The sequence below is a fragment of the Zeugodacus cucurbitae genome, chromosome 6, assembly GCF_028554725.1.
Source record: "Zeugodacus cucurbitae isolate PBARC_wt_2022May chromosome 6, idZeuCucr1.2, whole genome shotgun sequence".
Lineage (NCBI taxonomy): Eukaryota > Metazoa > Arthropoda > Insecta > Diptera > Tephritidae > Zeugodacus > Zeugodacus cucurbitae.
In genome coordinates this window covers 38,081,917-38,102,840 of record NC_071671.1, presented here as the reverse complement: position 1 = coordinate 38,102,840, position 20,924 = coordinate 38,081,917, and the positions used below count along the sequence as shown (strand labels likewise).

Sequence of the window (20,924 nt, the reverse complement as noted above, 5' to 3'; positions counted from 1 at the left end):
GTAAATTTAAATTATCATATTCTTAGATGATTCTAATACAAAATTGATGATAATAAAACTACAGTTTGCCGTTAGAGTATCTTTATTGAACATATTGTTTGTTAATTAGCATATACATTTTTGACAAATTCGGTTACAATTTTTTGTTAATATTAGATAAATGCTAATCATGAAAATAAGCTTACAGCTTTATGACAATCATATACTCATGACAATATGTACATACAAATGTACATTTGTATTGTACCTTAAAGGCTCGATATGGTACTAAAGTTCCTCGGCAAGTGTACCGGTATATACCTTTATAATCATATACTATAAGTGTACCATTATATACCTTTATAATCATATACAGTCAAAGACAAAAGTTTAAATACACCCACAAAATTTCAGTTTTATTGAAATTAAGTTTTATAACACAAATGTAATGATGCTGTTTATTTGTAATAGATATTTAACCAATAATGGAATGCAAAACAAAGTAATGTTTACTTTTTTACTAATTTTTTCTAAAAAATCGCAAGAAACATACGATGCGTATTTTTCAGTGGCTATATGGTATTTAAACTTTTGTCCCGCGTTAAATAAACTGCATTGTTTTTTTGTGTTAAAACACAACAATCAATAAAAAAATGTATTTTTAGGGGTTTATTTAAACTTATGTCTCTGACTGTATATATACAAATGTATATAATTTTCAATAAATTTCTTTTAAATTTAATAACTTTAAAATTCAGTGCAACTTGATGTACATTGTACAACAATAAGTCTCCATCACCGAACATTTAAGCGGAGATATTAGCGTTCTCAACAAACATCGTTGCGATCCCGTATGCTTTCAATATTAAACATCAGTGTAGTGTCTTATTTCCATGACTGCATGTTTTGTGATCATACGTGTGAGTTTTAAATATACATTAATATTAATAGCAATTTGTTAAAAAAATGTACACATTGGCAAACAGAATATTCATGCTGTACAGCGATAAATAGAAATAATTAATAACAACATTATATCAAAATTGTAATTTATTATCAATATGTATTATTTGATATTTCAGTTTCAATAACTTACATATTAAAAACTAATATTTTTTCTCAACGTATCCAAAATAAGTTTGTATATTTGTATATTATACTGTAAATTTTCCAATGTGTACTACTTTTTTTAGAGAGTACAAGGGTATTATTTAATATTAGTGGTACATACATATACATACATACATATCTATATTTACATTCGAGAATTTATTTCAAAAAATTAATTTGATTCGATTTACATTATAGAGCATGGCATAGCACAACAAAGTGGCAAACATATAGGAACCACTGCACCGCCTTGTTTAGTTTTAGTTTTGGATTTATAACCGGACTCGTACTCATACCTTCCAGAGCCTTTAGCCCATCGTCCCTGTAAACCATAAAAATATTAGTAAATAGTGTCTAAACATATAATATATATATATATATATATATATATATATATTTCAATAAATTCATAAATTTAAATATATTTACAAATCAATATAAATCGAACCAACCTCTCTTATAAGAGTTAAATAACTAAACAATTTCGATTTATAATAAATCGTATAATAAGACTAAAGTTTATACTGGGTAGCTGATTTGTTCTCTATGTATTGACGATTACCCAAAAGCGCAATTAATTGCTGTCAATGAATATCGAGCTTTGCGTATATTAACGGTAACGGGTACTAATTGGTGAATTACGTAAAAACATTTTTTTTAACCTCTCGTTGATCACTTTTTTATAAAACTTTATGATTTTATCTCAATCCTTCACCACCCACCGGATGTTTGAAAACCCTAATATTAGGTATGAGGGAGCTAGGGAGCTCACTCCTGTAGGCCCCCCAGAGGTGATCTAGTTGTTGATGACCAGAGTATACTGAGTTTGTGGAGGGAATACTTCTCCAGCTTGCTGAATGGCAGTGAAAGTACAACACCAGGAGATGGCGAACCCGATTCCCCAATCGACGACGATGGAACAGATGTTCCATTGCCCGACCGTGAAGAAATTAGAATAGCAATTACCCGCTTGAAGAACAATACGGCGAAGAGCTGATAAGGTCCATGCATCAGCTTCTTTGCGGAATATGGTCGGAAGAAAGCATGCCCGACGATTGGAATCTCAGTCTACTCTGCCCAACCCACAAAAAGCGAGACCCCATAATCTGTGCAAATTACCGTGGGATAAGCTTCCTTAACATCACTAATACGGTTCTATCGAGCGTCCTGTGTGAAAGACTAAAGCTTACCGTTAACAAACTGATTGGACATTATCAGTGTGGCTTTAGACCTGGAAAATCTGCATCTGCTAAATAGAGAAGGTACAATTTTCTATAAGAGTGTACAGTTGCTGGCGTACGCCGATGATATCGATACCATTGGAAACAACACCCGCGCCGTTAGTTCTGCTTTTTTCAGACTGGATAAGCAAACGAAGCGTATGGGTCTGGACAAGACGAAATATCTCCTGTCATCAAACAAACAGTCAGCGGATTCCCTTCATGGCTCCCACGTCACTGTTGACAGTCATAACTTTGAAGTTGTAGATAATTTCGAATACCTAGGCACCAGCAACAACACCGATAATAATGTCAGCCTTGAAATCCAACGCAGAATCACTCTTGCCAACAGGTGCCACTATGGACTGCGTAAGCAATTGGAAAGTAAAGTCCTCTCTCGACGAACAAAAACTAAAATCTACAAGTCCCTCATCATTCCCGTCCTACTTTATGGTGCAGAAGCGTGGACGATATCAACATCCGATGAGACGGCACTAGGAGTTTTCGAGAGAAAGGTTTTGCGGAAGATTTATGGTCCCTTAAGAATTGGAAACGGCGAATACAGCAGAAGATGGAATTATGAGCTGTATGTGTTATTCGACGACATAGACATAGTCCAGCGAATAAAAAGACAGCGGCCACGCTTGCAGGGTCATGTTGTTCGAATGGACGAAAGTGCTGCAGCTCTGAAAGTGTTTGATGCAGTACCCGCTGGTGAAAGAGGGAGGCCTCCACTCCGATGGAAGGACCCGTCTTCACTTGATATTACCAATTGGCGCCAAACTGGCAAAAGGAGAGATGCGTGGCGCGCTGTTGTGGACTCAGTTATAACCGTGTAAGCGGTGTCTACGCCAGTCAAGAAGAAGAAGGGACCTAAGAAAAGCTATGACACGATTTCACTAATTTTCGGCACAGATTCCATCTGAATCTCAGAGTTTTACCGATATTTTCAGTAAAAAAATATTTATTGGCACTGAGGTCTTCATATTCGATAACTGGGGCCTTGAAGAGTTATAGTTTGATTTCGTCAATTTTCGATGATGATGAGTGATGCTACACATCAACTACAGTATTTGTGTAAAGTTTTGTTTCGGTATCTTCATCTTTCGATATCTTATTGGTTCAGTTTTAGGACAAACAAACAACCGTTATGTGAACAAAACCATTATACTCCCAGTGCAACATGTTTCGAGAATAAAAAAATGAACCACTTAACTGGTGATGTTTTAAGAATTCCTAAACTAATAATTTGATTATAGACTTCTTTTTATGTGCAAATTCTCCCGAATATTCAAACGTTATGATTCGAACTTGTACACGTGATAAACATTAGTTTTAGAAAATTCGACTTTAAAGTATTTTTTAGTATCATATCGTCAGTATCAAAATATTACCCCAGCCGCTGATCCGGCAGCCATTTCTTCACGTTTTGTTAACATCATCTCATGTCCAGGAGGGTAATAAACTTCCTTTCCTGCCTTATTTATTGTTGGAACATGTTGACTTGGCGTAGCTACAGCAGTTTCTATTTCTCGTTTCCGTGGAGTAGAAAGGTCAGCTCTGTCTACGGAATCAACCTGAAAAATATTATAGCGAATTACATATGGATTTGTATTTAGGAACGTGTTGAGTCATACTTACTTGCCCAAATGACTGCATGAGTTCGTCAACTCTTTGCGGTGGGTTAGCATTAGCTGGATACTCAACTCCATCCACGGGAAATGGTGCTGGTTGGATGGTTGGCGATGGCTTGCCGTACGGACTATCTGGACCTTGGCGAGTATTTGTGGTAGATGAAGATGAATATTTATATGTTACATGAGAAGTGTTTGGAGACCCGTGTGGCGGATAGCCATTACCGCTGGGTACATATCCTGCTGGTGGTGATTTGTGTTGAGGGTGTGCTGGTGGTAAATATCTTGGCTGTGTATCTGGCGGACCAACTGGTGAGCCATGGATAGTGTTCACCACATTCGAGGATTCTTTATAAATATATTTTGTGGTTGTTGGGGCAGGAGTATAAGCATCATTTGGTTGGTCATATGGTCCAGTTTGTGGTGGTTCTTGGTGTAAGGTATACTCGGGAGACCGTTGAGGATAGCTTTTAAACTCCGGTCCGGTATGAATATTTTCAGTTGTGTTCACTTTATAAATAATAGTTTTATTGCTGCCACTTGGCTGAGGGCTACGTGGTTGTTGTAGCGGTAAATTGTTTTTCAGAGTGTTAGTTTCGCGATGCTCTCGCACTTCATACAAGTGATTTGTTGTTATCGGATGATCATTTGTCCTATTAGTAGTGGAATAGCTTTCCGTATTATAAACAACTGTTTGTGGCATCACTGGAGCTACGTTAGATGGGGTAGGACTAGACTGTAGTGTGGAGCTATTGACTGCATTACGTTGAATTGTATTGAAACGAGTGCTTGAAGTTAACGGAGTGCCTCGACTAAGCGTACCGGTCGCTGGTACCTCGTAAGTATAGGTACGAACTGTAGTGGTAACTTTGGTACCAGGTAGTGGCAAAATATCTTCAGTCAGCGGCAAATTCTGAAGATCTTTCTCCAATTGAGTCGTAGTTGTTGTAGTTGTGGTAGCGGCAGGAATCAAGTCCGAACTGTCAATATTGCGATTGCTCTCATATATTTTGTTTTTGCTTCCATAGACGTTATCTGTGATAAAACATTGGATGTAAAATTTTCAGATGTAGAAATTTTAATATACTAACTAGATCCATAGAGTTCATTTGATTGATAGTCACGTTGAATGCTAGGATAACCATTCGACTTTAGAGTGCTGTACTCTGATGTCGAAAAGCCATCGAGTTCGTCCTGCAAAGGATGTGGTACTGACCGTTGTGATGTTTTCATCACTCGCACTGTTTTCGTAACAGAATCACTAGGCTCAAGATGTTCTCGCTCTCGTTCACGTTCACTGAAATTAAACCGAAACATTTAACCAATTGAGATCTAGATTTGGTTACGTTAAAAGGGTATGATATGCTAATGATGTTTGTACTCACATTGTCCTATAATTTGCTGAAGTTGATAAAATATCTAAAAGAGAATATTCGTTAATGTAAATTGCGTTTTGTGCGAGATTTTTGTTCATTCATTACCTTTATCTTTTGTTATTTGACGCTCATGTTTCAAGTCTTCCAATAAAGCATCCAATTGATCAATATTTGTATCCAGGGACTTATTCATGCTTGCTATGTTTTTATTGCCGGAATTGGAATATTGATAGGATGACTTCTTATACACATAACTTTTATCTTCCTGATGGGATTAGATTGTAAGACATGTTATTCATTTGGTTTTCATTTACTTTATCTTTGATGTTTTATTCACCTTGTTACCCCATTTTGAAGGCGAATCACCCCTTACTGATGAGGAGTAATTTTCTGAGCTCGTCGTGTACTGCATCCCTAAAAATAACAGTGAAATCTTTTAATACAGTAAGTTCAGCTAATAATTAATAATTAAATAAAAAATAAGGAGACGCATGCCTTTTAAGTAATATACGATTAATTTCCCCTTAGTCATAACAAAACACTACACACGAAACTAAAATGTTTCAAATCTTCTCTTCAGTGAAACATTCGGTCCATTTTAAGGAAACTATTCATATAACGCGGATGATGTGATTGAATCTGTACGAATACTCAAATTAAATTAATCAAACTCTGAGATCAATAATTCAGAGTTTGTAAAACTTGGTTCGAGTGATCAGTAAAAAAACGACTGCAGAAAGTTTGGTTTTGGTTTGCTTTATTGGTTTGCGAGATATGTACAAAGAACCTATTTGGGGGAGGGGCCACGTCCACTTCCCCAAAAAAATTACATCCAAATATGCCCCTTCATAGTGCGATCCTTCATACCAAATTTTATTTCCATAGCTTTATTTATGGCTTAGTTATGGGACTTTATGTGTTTTCGGTTTTCGCCATTTTGTGGGCTTGACAATGGTCCGATTTTGCTCATTTTCGAAATCAACCTTCCTATGGTGCCAATATCGCTGCTGCCAGCTATATTGAAAGTCTTCGAGAACGTTCACATAAAGAGGCTCAAATCAATAATAGATCGAAAACACCTTATACCATTACACCAGTTCGGCTTTCGTGATCATCATTCAACAATTGACCAGGTACACCGAATCGTTAATTTCGTTGAAAATGCTATGGATAAAAAGAACGTTTGTTCTGCGGCCTTCTTAGACGTGTCTCAGGCTTTTGATAGAGTTTGGCATTCGGGTCTACTGCTGAAACTGAAATGCATGTTACACAAACAATATTGCGAAATAATTGCTTCCTACCTAAAAGACAGATACTTACGCATAAAGCAAGAGGATGCATACTCAAACTTGCAACCAATAGAAGCGGGTGTTCCACAGGGAAGCGTGTTGGGGCCAATACTTTACTTGCTTTTTACAAGTGATATCCCCACTGACTCAAGTTACGTGACAGCAACTTTTGCGGATGACACAGCCTTGTTAGCAGCAGGAGAGTCAACCTCAATATCTACCCTTCGAGTGCAAACAGCAGTCAATGCAAATACTAAATGGGCTTCCAAATGGCGCATTAAATTAAACGATCCCAAATCAATGCACGTAGACTTTACTTTAAAAAAAAAATCATACCATCCCATTTATATAAATGGTACTCCTATACCACATCACAATAGTACCTAGGAATCACCCAAGATGCAAAGCTTCGCTGGAAAGAGCATGTCAAGAAAAAAAGGTGCGAGCTTGATTTAAAATTTGCTAAGTTTTACCATCTGGTCGGTAGGAGATCCACGCTTTCAATCGCAAACAAGCTGTTTATATATAATCAAGTACTAAAGCCAATTTGGGCCTATGGAGCTCAAGTCAAAACTGTATTGCCTGCATTCAGCGCTTCCAAAATAAGCTACTAAGAAATATAGTTAATGCCCCTCGGTATGTTAGATCTGCTGACCTTCAATGTGATCTTGGTGTGAATTCTGTAGTAAACGAAATAATCAAACTTGCAAAGACTCACGAAATGAGGCTTATACTGCATGTAAATGAAGAGGCATCCAGACTCATCGGTACTGCTGAACGAGAAAACCGACTGAAACGTAAGAGGCCTTCAGACTTAGCAAGGCAACTGTAGCAGCAAATGAATATAACATTTAGCCTTTAATTATTATTTTTAACATATTAGAATTGAATTGTTGTTAGTATTTAATCATTGCATACGAGGTACAAATGTAATAAAAAACAAGTAAGGAAGGGCTAAGTTCTGGTGTAACCGAACATTTTATACTCTCGCAATTTATTTATTTAACTTTATTTATATTATATAATACACAATTTGACCCACATATTCGTCATATATATTGTATAAAGTCCATTGAAAGTTGGAAACCATAATATTAGGTTAGAAGCACCGAGGACCTCGTGTTCGATATATGGGGCCTTAAAAACCTATGGTCCGATTTCGGAATAGAATGTGGCTGCCACACTATAAACATAGTATTTGTGCAAAGTTCTGCACCGATATCTTCACTAGTGTTCACTTTATATATTGTAAAGTAAACGATTCAGATCGTCTTCAAAGTTCTGGTATATAGGAAGTAGACGTGGTTGTGAAGCGATTGGCCTATTTTCACAACATATCATTGGGATGTAAGGAAACTATTACAAACCGAATTTCATTGAAATTGGTCGAGTAGTTCCTGAGATATGGTGTTTGACCCATAAGTGGGCGATGCCACGCCCATTTTTCATTTTGTAAAAAAATCTGAGTGCAGCTTCCATCTGCCATTTCTTATATTAAATTTAGTGTTTCTGACGTTTTTCGTTAGTGAGTTAACCTACTTTTAGTAATTTTCAACCTAACCTTTGTATGAGAGGTGGGCGTGGTTATTATCCGATTTCTTTCATTTTTGGACTGTATTAAGAAGTGACTAAAAAAACGACTGCAGAAAGTTTGTTTTATATAGCTCTATTGGTTTCCGAGATATGTACAAAAAACATATTTGGGGGCGGGGCCACGCCCACCTCCCCAAAAAATTACATCCAAATATGCCAATTCATAGTGCGATCCTTCATACCAAATTTTATTTCCATTTATTTATGGCTTAGGTTATGGCACTTTATGTGTTTTCGGTTTTCGCCATTTTGTGGGCGTGGCAGTGGTCCGATTTTCGAAAGCAACCTTCCTATGGTGCCAAGAAATAAGTGTGCCAAGTTTCATCAAGATATCTTAATTTTTACTCAAGTTACAGCTTGCACAGACGGACGGACAGACAGACATTCGGATTTGAACTCCACTCTTCACCCTGATCACTTTGTTATATATAACCCTATATCTAACTCGTTTAGTTTTGGGTGTTACAAACAACCGTTATGTGAACAAAACTATAATACTCTCTTTAGCAACTTTTGTTGCGAGAGTATAAAAAATAAACAATGAAAATATTATAAATTATATTTCTATCTGTAAAATATCATGCATATTTAGTGAAAAGTAGTGGACATTTCTTGTCGAATATGAAATTGTAATTTTTATATGAAAATACAACATCTTTTCAAGTTTACGTTAAGCGTATGACGGCATTTACGCTTCATTCAAATTTGTAATCCATGTTTTCATTGAAGAAATTGTTTTAAGTAGGCGTCAAAATTATCTGATTGAACAGGTGACACATAGTGTCATACTCAATGAACACGATTTTTGTATTGTATAAAAATTGCATTCTGATGCGTAGAAAAATTAACCGTGAAATAAGAATATGATGTTATTCAACTTGTTATGTTGCATTATTTTTTAACCACAATAACGACACTTCTCAGTTGTGCCATATTGTGAAAAGGTGAATTTGACTTTATTTTCAGATATAACGACACATTTTGTATTACAACGATATTTGTGAAAAATTAATTAAATTTTTCATATTGATTTTTTCAGAAAAAACAACACATTTGACTTATGACGAAATTGATTTATATTTTTCACAAATAATGACATAATTCAAAGTTAAATTTTTTGTTAAATTTTTAATGTTTGTTCAATATTTTCTCCTAATTTGTTCCTTGTTCCATCCAATAAATTGTTTAGTGCATCCACAGTGGATTATCTTAAAAAAGCTTAGTTTAATTAGTCGAAAGAAGATTTGTATTGGACTCTCAACCATTTCGTGCTTATATCCTATGTTTTCAAAATATATAGAGTACGGCTGAGTTTTCGGAATTTCTAAATAAAAATTGAATGAATTATTTAACTGAAATATTAAAAAAAAAGTGTTAAAATACCCTAGTTTTTGTGGGTTTCAGACCACCACTTAATTAAAAACTGACATTTCGAGAACTAAACATGTAAGTTTCATAAAAATATGTTTACACTTTTATATTTACATTAAAATTATTATATGATTTAAAAGTGATATATGTACATTGTACATGAATAACAAATAATTAACTAAAGGTTCAGTTGATATTTAAGAAAACATGTTTACTCCTAATTAAGAATGTAATGTTGAACAAAATATGACTGTTGATTAGCTCATTAAACGATGTAATCATTACATAATACTTCATTAATGCGAACGTTAAAAAACATTTCTTAAGAATTCCTAATTAAAACTAAACCAAAATCTTTATTTGGGCAGAGGAAAACAGAGTCTTAATTATACGAGCTTATGTAATATATTTATGCTAGTTAGTTATTGCTAATTTTTATATAATCGTATTTGCTTTCACACATGTTTATAAATATAATGATGAAATGTTTATTAATGAACTTTAGGCAAATCAATGTAAATGTATATATATGTAGGTGTTTAACATTGTACGAAAATGTACACGCATTTGTGTACCGAAAATGGCATACAAAAGAAAAAAATTACACAAGCATATATGTATAACACTATATATAGATAGAATACTTTTATGCATGCATGACTGAGTGGAGAAGCACCAAAATACGGTTATTAGACTTAATTGAAATCACAATGAAAAATCTTGTTTTTCATACAGTGAAAACAATTATAGAATTATATGAAACACATGTTTGTACATTTGTGCCCCCAAGACCACTTCAATATTTCCATTTTTTTAATTTAAAAGCGATTGATAGCTCTAAAGGATACGAATACGAATGAAAGGTGTAAAATGTGGAAAGAAGCAATTCAACCAATTATACGTCGTTTCGATGAATAAAAAATTATTAAATTAAATTATTTAAAAACACACTACTTGCGCAATTTTGTCGAAATGTCGAACATGGAATCCATATAGGAGTGAGTACATACATATGTATATTTGTAAGCTTAAATATAAATTATTACAATACCATAGTACATACTCGTACACACACATTTCTGTATATATTTGCGTATATCAATTGACTTGAAATTAAAAGGCTAGATTCTAGAATACAACCCGTCAGACAACAGCACTGATCGCACGCTGAACAAATGTTTGTGAATAATACGTATGTACATCCATATGTAGCGTGTAGTATGTTTGCATAAATTCAAATAGAATGATCTCATATAGTCTCGTTTATGCCAAAAGAAACGTAGAAAACAAAAACGGAATGTCCGAAGGTGATTTCGAAAAATCAACAAAACACAAACGGCTCGTATATATGAAAGTATACGCCTGAATTAATTGTATGGACATTTTACTGGCATATTCTCATTTATATTTTATATATGTATATATGTATATAATACATAAATATAAATTAATATATGTACATATGTATATAATACATATAGATATGTACATATATTTTGAAATGAAGCTTGCTACTCGAGCACACTTTTTACATTTCACACACGCGATATGTACGGATACATACATTCACCACTAGTGAATTGTAATTTCAGCGAATACATCGAATAAATGTCTTAATTGTAAAGCATTGGCCTTCTGACCTTGCTGGTTCCTGCACCTGAACAAAATAAATTTTCTTTAATTTTTGGTCTTTTGCGAGTGACAATTTAAACGAATACTGCCGATTGTGTATTAATGAAAATATTTATGATCCAATTTAGTAGAAAAATACTAGCCGTAGATCAATTTGATTTAAGTAGTTGTATCTTCATATGACCTCATATAAACTCCACGTACATATGTACATACATATGTAACCAAAATAATTGTTCATCGCTCAGATCTTCCAGCTTCTTAAAAATTATACTAGTTTATCGTACATTCCGAAGCGCTTGCGTAAATTCTAACAAACGTACATAAATAAGTATGTAATTATATTCGTATTTATGTATTTTGATATTTTGGAAATCATCTCGCCTTCAGACAGGTATATTCGATTAAGTTGTTTTGCCTTATTTTTCCGAATCTGAAATACATGAAAAATAAGTGGGTTGACGAACGATTTCGCAAAACCGGCTGAGTTGATTTTTTGAGAAATGCTTCAAGGACAAGTACCCTCAAATCGGTTTTTACTGGCTATATTGCAAACTGCAGGATGTATGTATGTGGCTATATGTCTCAGCACGCATTTTCGGAATTATACATTTGTATACAGTCGCATCCTAAAGCTTAAAGCAGACACAAATTTAAAGGGCTTAAACAACTCTAAATTGCCCTGATCATATAGATATACATACATATATATACATACTAATGTGCGCGTGCATACATACAAACAATGTTAGATATTTTCTGTTTTGCTTCTGAGACATTCACCATATATTTTCGACTCTAACGTCATTGCTGATTAATTTTCTCATTGTGCTCAGTTTTGATTCTATTAGCATCTTTGCTATTGGCGATGATGATCTCCGTGTCTATTCATTGAGTATTTGTGAGTAGGTGCATGCCCACGATTTATGAGTGTATGAGTGTATAAGTAAGTATATACATACATACATACTTATGTACATATGTACATGCATATAAATTAAAAAGCTTGCTCTTTTATAAACTGAAAAAAAAAACAAAGATCTAAAAATAGTTCATTGTCACTGAGCATGTTTTGAAACAGTGAAATCGCTGCTTTTCACATCTGTCGGTGATATTTATGTATTTTATTTATTTAATTTCTTCCTTTGAACGCAAATATCGCACTTTCTTAGTCACAGCCGTTATAAACATTTCGACGATACATATATTTTTGTATATGGTTTACATTTTTCTTCGCTGTTTATTATTTGTATATGTACATATGTATGTGCGCACATGAGTATTATTTTGCTCACATTTTGCTATGAAATTTGGCTAATTGCCATCGAAAATTAGTTGCAACTGGTTTTCACAGCCCACTTCCTAATACAACCTAGGAATTGCTACATCTGTGTGTACTTGCACCGCATATGTATATGTCTGTATCTATGTATGTATGTACATAAGTAGAATATGTAGGTTGTATGAAGTGTGGCCAGCGACATTTTCTTTGAAACCTGTCTTACTATCGCCTACACCTACGTATAAGTAATACGAAAATAAATACATACATCCATATATAAATATGTGCGAATGTATGTATGTACTTATGTATTCCAACAACCGCACAACAACTCCCTGTACATACATAGCTTTACAATGGTAATGTACTCGTTCATTCATACATATATTACAGTTAAAGCAACATTTATTTTGCACACGCACATATTTACTAGTGTTTAAACGGTTAGTTTGTGTTTGCAAAAATTGTCACAAATATCTCACATACTTTCTATTTTTTCGTGCCACCAACAACAACACTTAGCTCTTCACCGTTCTTCGATTATTTTGAGTTCAGTTTCAGGCCTTAATACTCGTAGTCTGAAATTTACCGATGCCGTGTGTATCGGTATAGTTTTCTTGTTATTTTGTTGTTTTTGGTTTGCTTTCCTTTTAGCGAGCACTGACAACTATTGTATTTGAAGATCCCCAATGAGATGTTGGTGTGCTATAAATGCGGCGGAGTGGCGTCAGTGGTGGGAGTATGTGTTTGGTAACGATCGACCAGTTTCGTTGCGAGCACTACACGCGTTCGCGTCGGCAATCTATTGTGTACTGGCACTGGCGCCAGCAAACTGCTCTCGAGAAGCTCCATTTGTTTGCGCGAAAAGCTAAACGAGCTACTAAACGGTCCGCCTTCTCCTCGGGCGCATGGGTTAACACTTGAGCGGTTTCTAGCAAGATGCCCACTCTCTTAACACACTCGTTGAGAAGTGCGCTCTTATCTCACAATCAATATAATGATCATAATAATCACAAATTCACACAACAATATATTGAAAAAAATGAGTATTGCGTGCACTAAGCTACGCAGTCACCTACTGATCTGAGTCTTTCTTTTAAATTTCGCTGGTTGAGAATTAAATTAAATAACCAAGCTTTGAAATTTGTTGGTGGTCTTTTAGCGAGTAAGTAGCGTGCTAAACTGATCTTTATGGTGGACACGTTAATTCCATTGTGTTATGAATTCCGATTTCCGACATAACACCGATGATGCTGATGACTTTTTCAAAAATAACGATGTTTTAGGAAACTAAAATGCGTCTTTAGATTTATTAGATTTAATTAAAATTCGAAAATCGATTTTTTTTAATCTCCATATACAGTAGAACTTCTATAGCTCGAAGATCTCCATAACTCGAACTTTTGAACTGGCAACAACGTTTAGAAATCAAATTTCTTATAAATTTTCTTCTATAACTCAAACTTCCTTAACTCGAAGTTCTCCATAACTCGAACTCTTGAATTGGAAATAGAAGTCACATTTCATACAAATTTCGTTCCATAAATCGAACTTTTCAACCAGGGCATAATACAAAATTTAAAATTTTACTATCGATGCAGAATTTTAAAAGAATCCCTCTATATCGTTTGGAAGCGTGGGATACAGACGTCAAGAGCCTAACAAGAGCAAACTGCAACAAACAAAATTACAAAATACATGTTTTAACGTATGTACATAAAACTTTTTGCGAAGTAAATAAATAAAACTGTGAATAAATCTATATATTCCAGCTTTTTGAAAAATTGTATGTTTTAATAAACATTATATAACTTGAAGTTTTTTTGTGGATTATGGTGATTCGAGTTAGAGAAGTTCCACTGTATTTAGAATCAGTTTAATTATAAAAAAAACAATAACTTAATTTCATGAAAATACAATGAGAATGAATTATAATAGTATGACATTACATAATATAAAAGAAAAAAACAAAATTAAATGAAATTAAAAAATAATAATAATTAAAAAGAAAAAGAAAATAAAAAAACAACGAAATTACTTAAAACAAAAAATCAAAAAATAACAAAAACTTTTACTTTAATTGAATCGAAAGGGAAGGTCTAACGAGTGGTATTTTTTCAATCTTCTAACATGCAAACTATTGTCCAGCAGTTGAATCGCAAATATATTTTCATGATGCTCCAAACGGAAGTGGTAACGTTTGCTAAATTTTTCGATTGTTTCCTTTACAGTGTACAACTTTAGATCCCGATGGAGGACATCGTTTCTCACATAGAAAGGAGTCCCCACTATGGTAAAAAGCTTGAATTTCTTTTAAATTAGAAATAGCTACACTGGCCTAAGTATTACCTTATAAATTAGCAACTTGTTTTTCAGACTGAGGCAGTATCTTGATCTAAGGAGCCAATATAACTGCGTCATCTTTAATCTTAACTGAGTTCTTTTAATTTTAATGTGATCTTTCCAAGTGCGTCTCTTATCAATTGTTATCCCCAAATATTTTGCGCATGTGCTTGTTGGTAACAACTGACCATATAAAGTCACTTGAGGGCAATTTTTGTGCTTAACCCTTTCGCCCCTACTAGGACAATATGTCCCAGCAAACTTCAAACATGTGTATAACTTTTAATTTTGATCCAATTACGCATTGAAATGTACCCAATAAAGCCTTGAAGTCTTCTTTGATGATCAGTAACCGCATTCCGTTATTATTGATATCAATTTCCCGTTACCGAATATTTTGCACAGACATTTCGCGAAATTTCATCAGTCACGCGTTGTATACCAATGTGGAACGTCTATTTGGTTCAGTTTTTATTCGTAATATTCCGCTTGCTTTACGGTTTAGGTGTGAATAAAGATAATTCCTTCGAAATTGGAAACAAATTGGATTGAAAAAGGTAAGTTTTTTATATTTGTAACTACATTGGGACATATAATCCCAATAATGCATTTGTTAGGGATAATAATATCCCAATATTTGTTTATACCATTAGATGTCTACAAGGAAAAAATTGGGTGAGAACGAAATTGCTGATTATTTTTTACAAGAGGATAGCGACGATATGGCCGATGATTTTAGTGCCTCTGAGTCTAGCTATGAACCATCGGATGGCGAAGATGCGGAAGTTCCTGTAGCAAACGCTAAATATGTAAGCGAATCAGGTGATGAGTCTTCTTCTGAATCGGAGTTGGATGACGATGACGGTCAAGTTTTAGGCGATCATCTTAATTCTTTAGAGAACAGTGAGGATCAGCTATTAGGCAATAAATGTAGCTGGACAAAGTTTGACGCCGGCGTCATTTTCGAACCGAAGTATATAATGCCCGTAGAAAAACCGGCTGAAGTTCTTATTTTCTTTCCTCATGGTGCTTCCGAGCTCGACGTTTTTCGGAAACTCTTTCCAAAAAGTTTATACATACGTATTACAGAGTGCACTAACCAAAGGATTCAAACACTAAACAGAGAAAAATCTGCAAAGCGTGCTCTTACCGACGAGAACTAAATTATGCTTTTTTTAGGAGTCACTTTGTTAATGCACTACAACCACTTACCATCAATTGCTGATTATTGGAGTAAATATGAATCTATGGGAAACTATATGATAAACAAGTAAGGAAGGGCTAAGTTCGGGTGTAACCGAACATTTTATACTCTCGCAATTTATTGATGTAATTTTATAAAGATAACACAATTCGACCCATATATTGGGTATAAAGTTCAATATAATAACGAAAATCATCATAAATAGTATATGGGGACTGAGGTAATTCCTAAACCGATTTCACTCGTTTTCACCACCAAGATACAATGTATCGAAGACTATACGCTCACTTAATTTAATATTACTTATAATTAGGTATATGGGATCTGGGGGAAGTTATGACCCGATTTTTACCATTTCAGGTACAGAGAGAAACTGTTATAAGAAAAAAATTCAGAGGGAATGAATTACATTAAAATATCTGAGAGATTTACCTAAGTATTATATTACCCTTAGGCACTGAGTTCTTCATGTTCGATATCAGGGGCCTTGAAAAGTCATGGTTCGATTTTGACAATTTTTTCACAAGTGATGCACAGTGTTTGTGTAAAGTTTTATTTCGCTATCTTCATTGGTTCCTAATGTATATATTATAAAGTGAAGGAATAAGATGAAATTCAAAGATGAGTTATATGGGAAGTTGTCGTGGTTGTGAACCAATTTCGTCCCTTTTCCACCCGTGTCATCAGAGTGTCAAGAAAGTGTTATATACCGAATTTCATTGAAATCGTTCGAATAGTTCTTGAGATATGGTTTTTGACCCATAAGTGGGCGACGCCACGCCCATTTTCCATTTTGTAAAAAAATCTCAGTGCAGCTTCCTTCTGCCATTTCTTATGTAAAATTTGGTGTTTCTGACGTTTTTTAGTAATTTTCAACCTAACCTTTGTATGGGAGGTGGCGTGGTTATTATCCGATTTCCATTCCATTCATATAAGGAAATGGCTAAAATAAACGACTGCAGAAAGTTTGGTTTATATAGCTTTATTGGTTTGCGAGTTATATACAAAAAACCTATTTGGGGGTGGGTTCGCGCCCACTTTTCCAAAAAAATTACATCCAAATGTGCCCCTCTCTAATGGGATCCTATGTTCAAAATTTCATTTTCATAACTTTATTTATGGCTTAGTTATGACACTGTATAGGTTTTCGGTTTCCTCCATTTTGTGGGCGTGGCATTGGACCGATTTTGCCCATTTTCGAAAGCAACCTCCTCAGGGTGCCAAGGAACATATGTTCCAAGTTTCATTAAGATATCTTAATTTTTACTCAAGTTATCGCTTGCATGGGCAGACGGACGGACAGACATCCGGATTTCATATCTAACTCTTATATTTCTTGGTGACACAAACAACCGCTAGGTGAACAAAACTATTATACTCTGTGCAACAGGTTGCGAGAGTATAAAAAGAGTATTTCTCGCGATCGTTTCACTTTACTGATGGCCAAGATGTATTTTAATGATTGTAATAAGCCCGATAATGCAGCTAAGGATTATTATATATCGGAAGTTGTATCATGCATAAAAAAACATTCCCAGCAGCGCGAAGTGAAAGTAGTGCGCAATCCATAGACGAGTGTATGGCAAAATTCAAGGGTCGCTCAAGTTTGAAACAGTATATGCCTTTGAAGCCAATAAAGAGAGGGACAAAATTATGGCTGCGCTGTGATGCCAAAACAGGCTACACTTATGACTTGAATGTATATACTGGAAAAGACACATCCTCTAATCTGAATGGAATTCTGGGAGAACGGATTGTAAAAAACTTGACAGCAGGCATTCGCGAGCAACAGCATTATATTTTATCTTATATTTTAGTCATACTACAGTATTTGCTGTCGTAATGATGAAAACCCCGCCGGATTTCGAAAAAAAAACTCAGGGGTGAAAGGGTTAAGGGTATATACTACTTGTATGGACATTTTGGTGTTAACACCAGGGATGAAGGGATGTCCAACATATTCCAGTGTGAGAGTGCCTCAAAATTTGCGTTTTTATAACATTTTGCATTGTTACTAAATCAGACCAAATATAAATTTTTGGTCATTTAAAATAAAATATCCAACATTTACTACGGTTAATAATTGTTATATACCTAACGATTAATAAAATAATAACTATTTAAATCTCGGTTATTCCAACTGTCAAAAGATTAGTAGGTTTTGACGTTTGGTATTGCGCTCTCACTTCCAGTGAAATTAGAGTTGTATATCTCGGTTTTAAAACATTCAATTGAATCTGCAGCTTTGTGGAAGCACTAGTAGGGTTGCCGATTGATGCTAGCAGTGTAGTATCATCAGCATATGTTGCCGTCATTGTGGAATTAGAGTTGACCACTGGAAGGTCTGCTGTATAAAGAATATAGAGCACAGGGGCGAATACACTGCCTTGGGGCACGCCAGCCCGAAGAGGTCTCAAATCCGACTCCGACTTTAGGAGCAAATAATAAGGCATTGGTAGTTTCCTTTAATTTATAAAATAGGCCTAGATGCCAGACTTTGTCAAATACTTGGCGTACATGAAGGAACACTGCAGAGCAGTATATCGAATTTTATGACGAAATTTATATTACCACTACAAATAATAAATAAACTATTTCAAAATTTACTATTTTTTTACCTTTAGGAAAGTGATAAAATAATAAAAACATATGTACATTCGTACATCTATACTAATATTATAAAGAGGAAATGTTTGTTTTTATACTCTCGCAACCTGTTGCACAGAGTATCATAGTTTTGTTCACATAACGGTTGTTTGTGTCACCAAGAAATATAAGAGTTAGATATGGGGTTATATATACATAAATGATCAGGATGACGAGTAGATTTGAAATCCGGATGTCTGTCCGTCCGTCTGTCCGTCTGTCCGTCTGTCCGTACAAGCGATAACTTGAGTAAAAATTAAGATATCTTAATGAAACTTGGCACCCTTAGGAGGTTGCTTTCGAAAATGGGCAAAATCGGTCCACTGCCACGCCCACAAAATGGAGGAAACCGAAAACCTATACAGTGTCATAACTAAGCCATAAATAAAGTTATGAAAATGAAATTTGGAACATAGGATCCCATTAGGGAGGGGCACATTTGGATGTAATTTTTTTGGAAAAGTGGGCGTGACCCCGCCCCCAAACTTTCTGCAGTCGTTTCTTTTAGCCATTTCCTTATACAGTCCAAAAATGAAAGAAATCGGATAATAACCGCGCCCACCTCCCATACAAAGGTTAGGTTGAAAATTACTAAAAGTGGGTTAACTCCCTAACGAAAAACGTCAGAAACACCAAATTTTACATAAGAAAAGGCAGAAGAAAGCTGCACTGAGATTTTTTTACAAAATGGAAAATGGGCGTGGCGTCGCCCACTTATGGGTCAAAAACCATATCTCAAGAACTATTCGACCGATTTCAATGAAATTCGGTACATAACACTTTCTTGACACCCTGATGACACGGGTGGAATATGGGCGAAATCGGTTCACAACTACGTCTACTTCCCATATAACCCAATTTTGAATTCCATCTGATTCGTTCACTTTATAATGTATTCATAAGGAACCAATGAAGCTAGCGGAATAAAACTTTACACAAATACTGTATTTGAGCTGTGACATCACTTGTGGAAAAATTGTCAAAATCGAACCATGACTTTTCAAGGCCCCTGATATCAAACATGAAGAACTCAGTGCCTAAGGTTAATTTTTCACCGAAAATATAGGTAAATCCCTCAGATATTTTAATGTAATTCACTCCCTCTGAATTTTTTTCTTATAACAGTTTCTCTCTGTACCTGAAATGGTAAAAATTGGCTCATAACTTCCCCCAGCTCCCATATACCTAATTATAAGTAATATTAAATTAAGTGAGCGTATAGTCTTCGATACGTTGTATCTTGGTGGTGAAAACGAGTGAAATCGGTTTAGGAATTACCTCAGTCCCCATATACTATTTATGATGATTTTCGTTATTCTATTGAACTTTATGCCGAATATATGGGTCGAATTGTGTTGTCTTTATAAAATTACATCAATAAATTGCGAGAGTATAAAATGTTCGGTTACACCCGAACTTAGCCCTTCCTTACTTGTTTTTGTTTGTTTGTGTCGAATAGGCTCCGAAACTACTGAACCGATTTGAAAAATTCTTTCACCGTTGGAAAGCTATACTATCCCTGAGTGACATAGGCTATATTTAGTTTAAAAAAAAATAGGGTTCCTTACCAAAACTCCCATAATGTAAAAAAAATACCAAAAAACTTTCTTTAATCGCGAATGCTGCGAAAACGATTGAAGATATAACAAAGTGATGTACTACAATTTTGTAGAACTTATCATTATCTACAAAAAACGTCGCGACATCATACCTCTTACTATTATAGTTTTGTCACAATAAGCGATTTTATATAAAAAATTAATTAAAATACCACTACTTGAAAAGGCTCTTTATTTATACCTTAGTATTAATCCTTATCGAAATAAATGATTTATTATTTAAGATCGCTTCAAAACCTTTATATAACTTTTTGAATTATTAGATTCTGACATACCATTCAAAAGATATCACGAGTTAAAAATTTTGAAATTTGTGAATGGTCCTGTGCGGAATTAAAACTAATTGTCGCTTGATAATAATATGATATAAAAATGAATTGCTGTTCGTTTGTGCCGCAAAAAAACGAGAACGGCCAAACCGATCTGGCTAATTTTAGTCTTGAATATTCGTGGAAGGCCAAAAAAAGATTAGAAAGTGAGTAAATATGAAAAAATTTCGAGGAAGATAATAATAAGAGAATTTTATTCGAGTTGACAAGAAAAATATGAAAGAGAAAACAAAAAATTATAATTTGAAGGTTGTCATTGTTGCTTTGTTAAAATATTTTTGTTATTGTTCAATTGTA

General features: G+C 34.6%; 1 protein-coding gene and 1 long non-coding RNA gene across 2 annotated transcripts; one reads left to right on the top strand and one right to left on the bottom strand.

The window, feature by feature from the left end:
* Positions 1–64: 64 nt before the first annotated feature.
* Positions 65–13,316, bottom strand: LOC105218858 (proteoglycan 4). The gene is made up of 8 exons (XM_011194705.3): positions 12,973–13,316; positions 5,657–5,733; positions 5,425–5,584; positions 5,329–5,362; positions 5,035–5,240; positions 3,951–4,978; positions 3,704–3,886; positions 65–1,411 (listed from the first exon to the last, which is right to left on the bottom strand). The coding sequence occupies exons 2-8, from the start codon at positions 5,729–5,731 to the stop codon at positions 1,277–1,279; spliced, it is 1,821 nt and encodes a 606-aa protein (XP_011193007.1). The 5' UTR covers positions 5,732–5,733; positions 12,973–13,316; the 3' UTR covers positions 65–1,276.
* Positions 9,046–15,224, top strand: LOC128922654 (uncharacterized). Its single transcript, XR_008471837.1, has 4 exons — positions 9,046–9,647; positions 10,398–10,570; positions 14,718–14,779; positions 14,863–15,224. It is a non-coding gene; the product is annotated as an uncharacterized LOC128922654 (long non-coding RNA).
* Positions 15,225–20,924: the final 5,700 nt, after the last annotated feature.

Coding starts and splice junctions, on each gene's coding strand:
- LOC105218858 (XM_011194705.3), bottom strand. CDS start 5,731: ATGCAGTACACGACGAGCTCAGAAAATTACTCCTCATCAGTAAGGGGT. Junction 5,585..5,656: donor CTTCAAAATGGGGTAACAAG/GTGAATAAAACA, acceptor TAATCCCATCAG/GAAGATAAAAGTTATGTGTA. Junction 5,241..5,328: donor TCAGCAAATTATAGGACAAT/GTGAGTACAAAC, acceptor GTTTAATTTCAG/TGAACGTGAACGAGAGCGAG.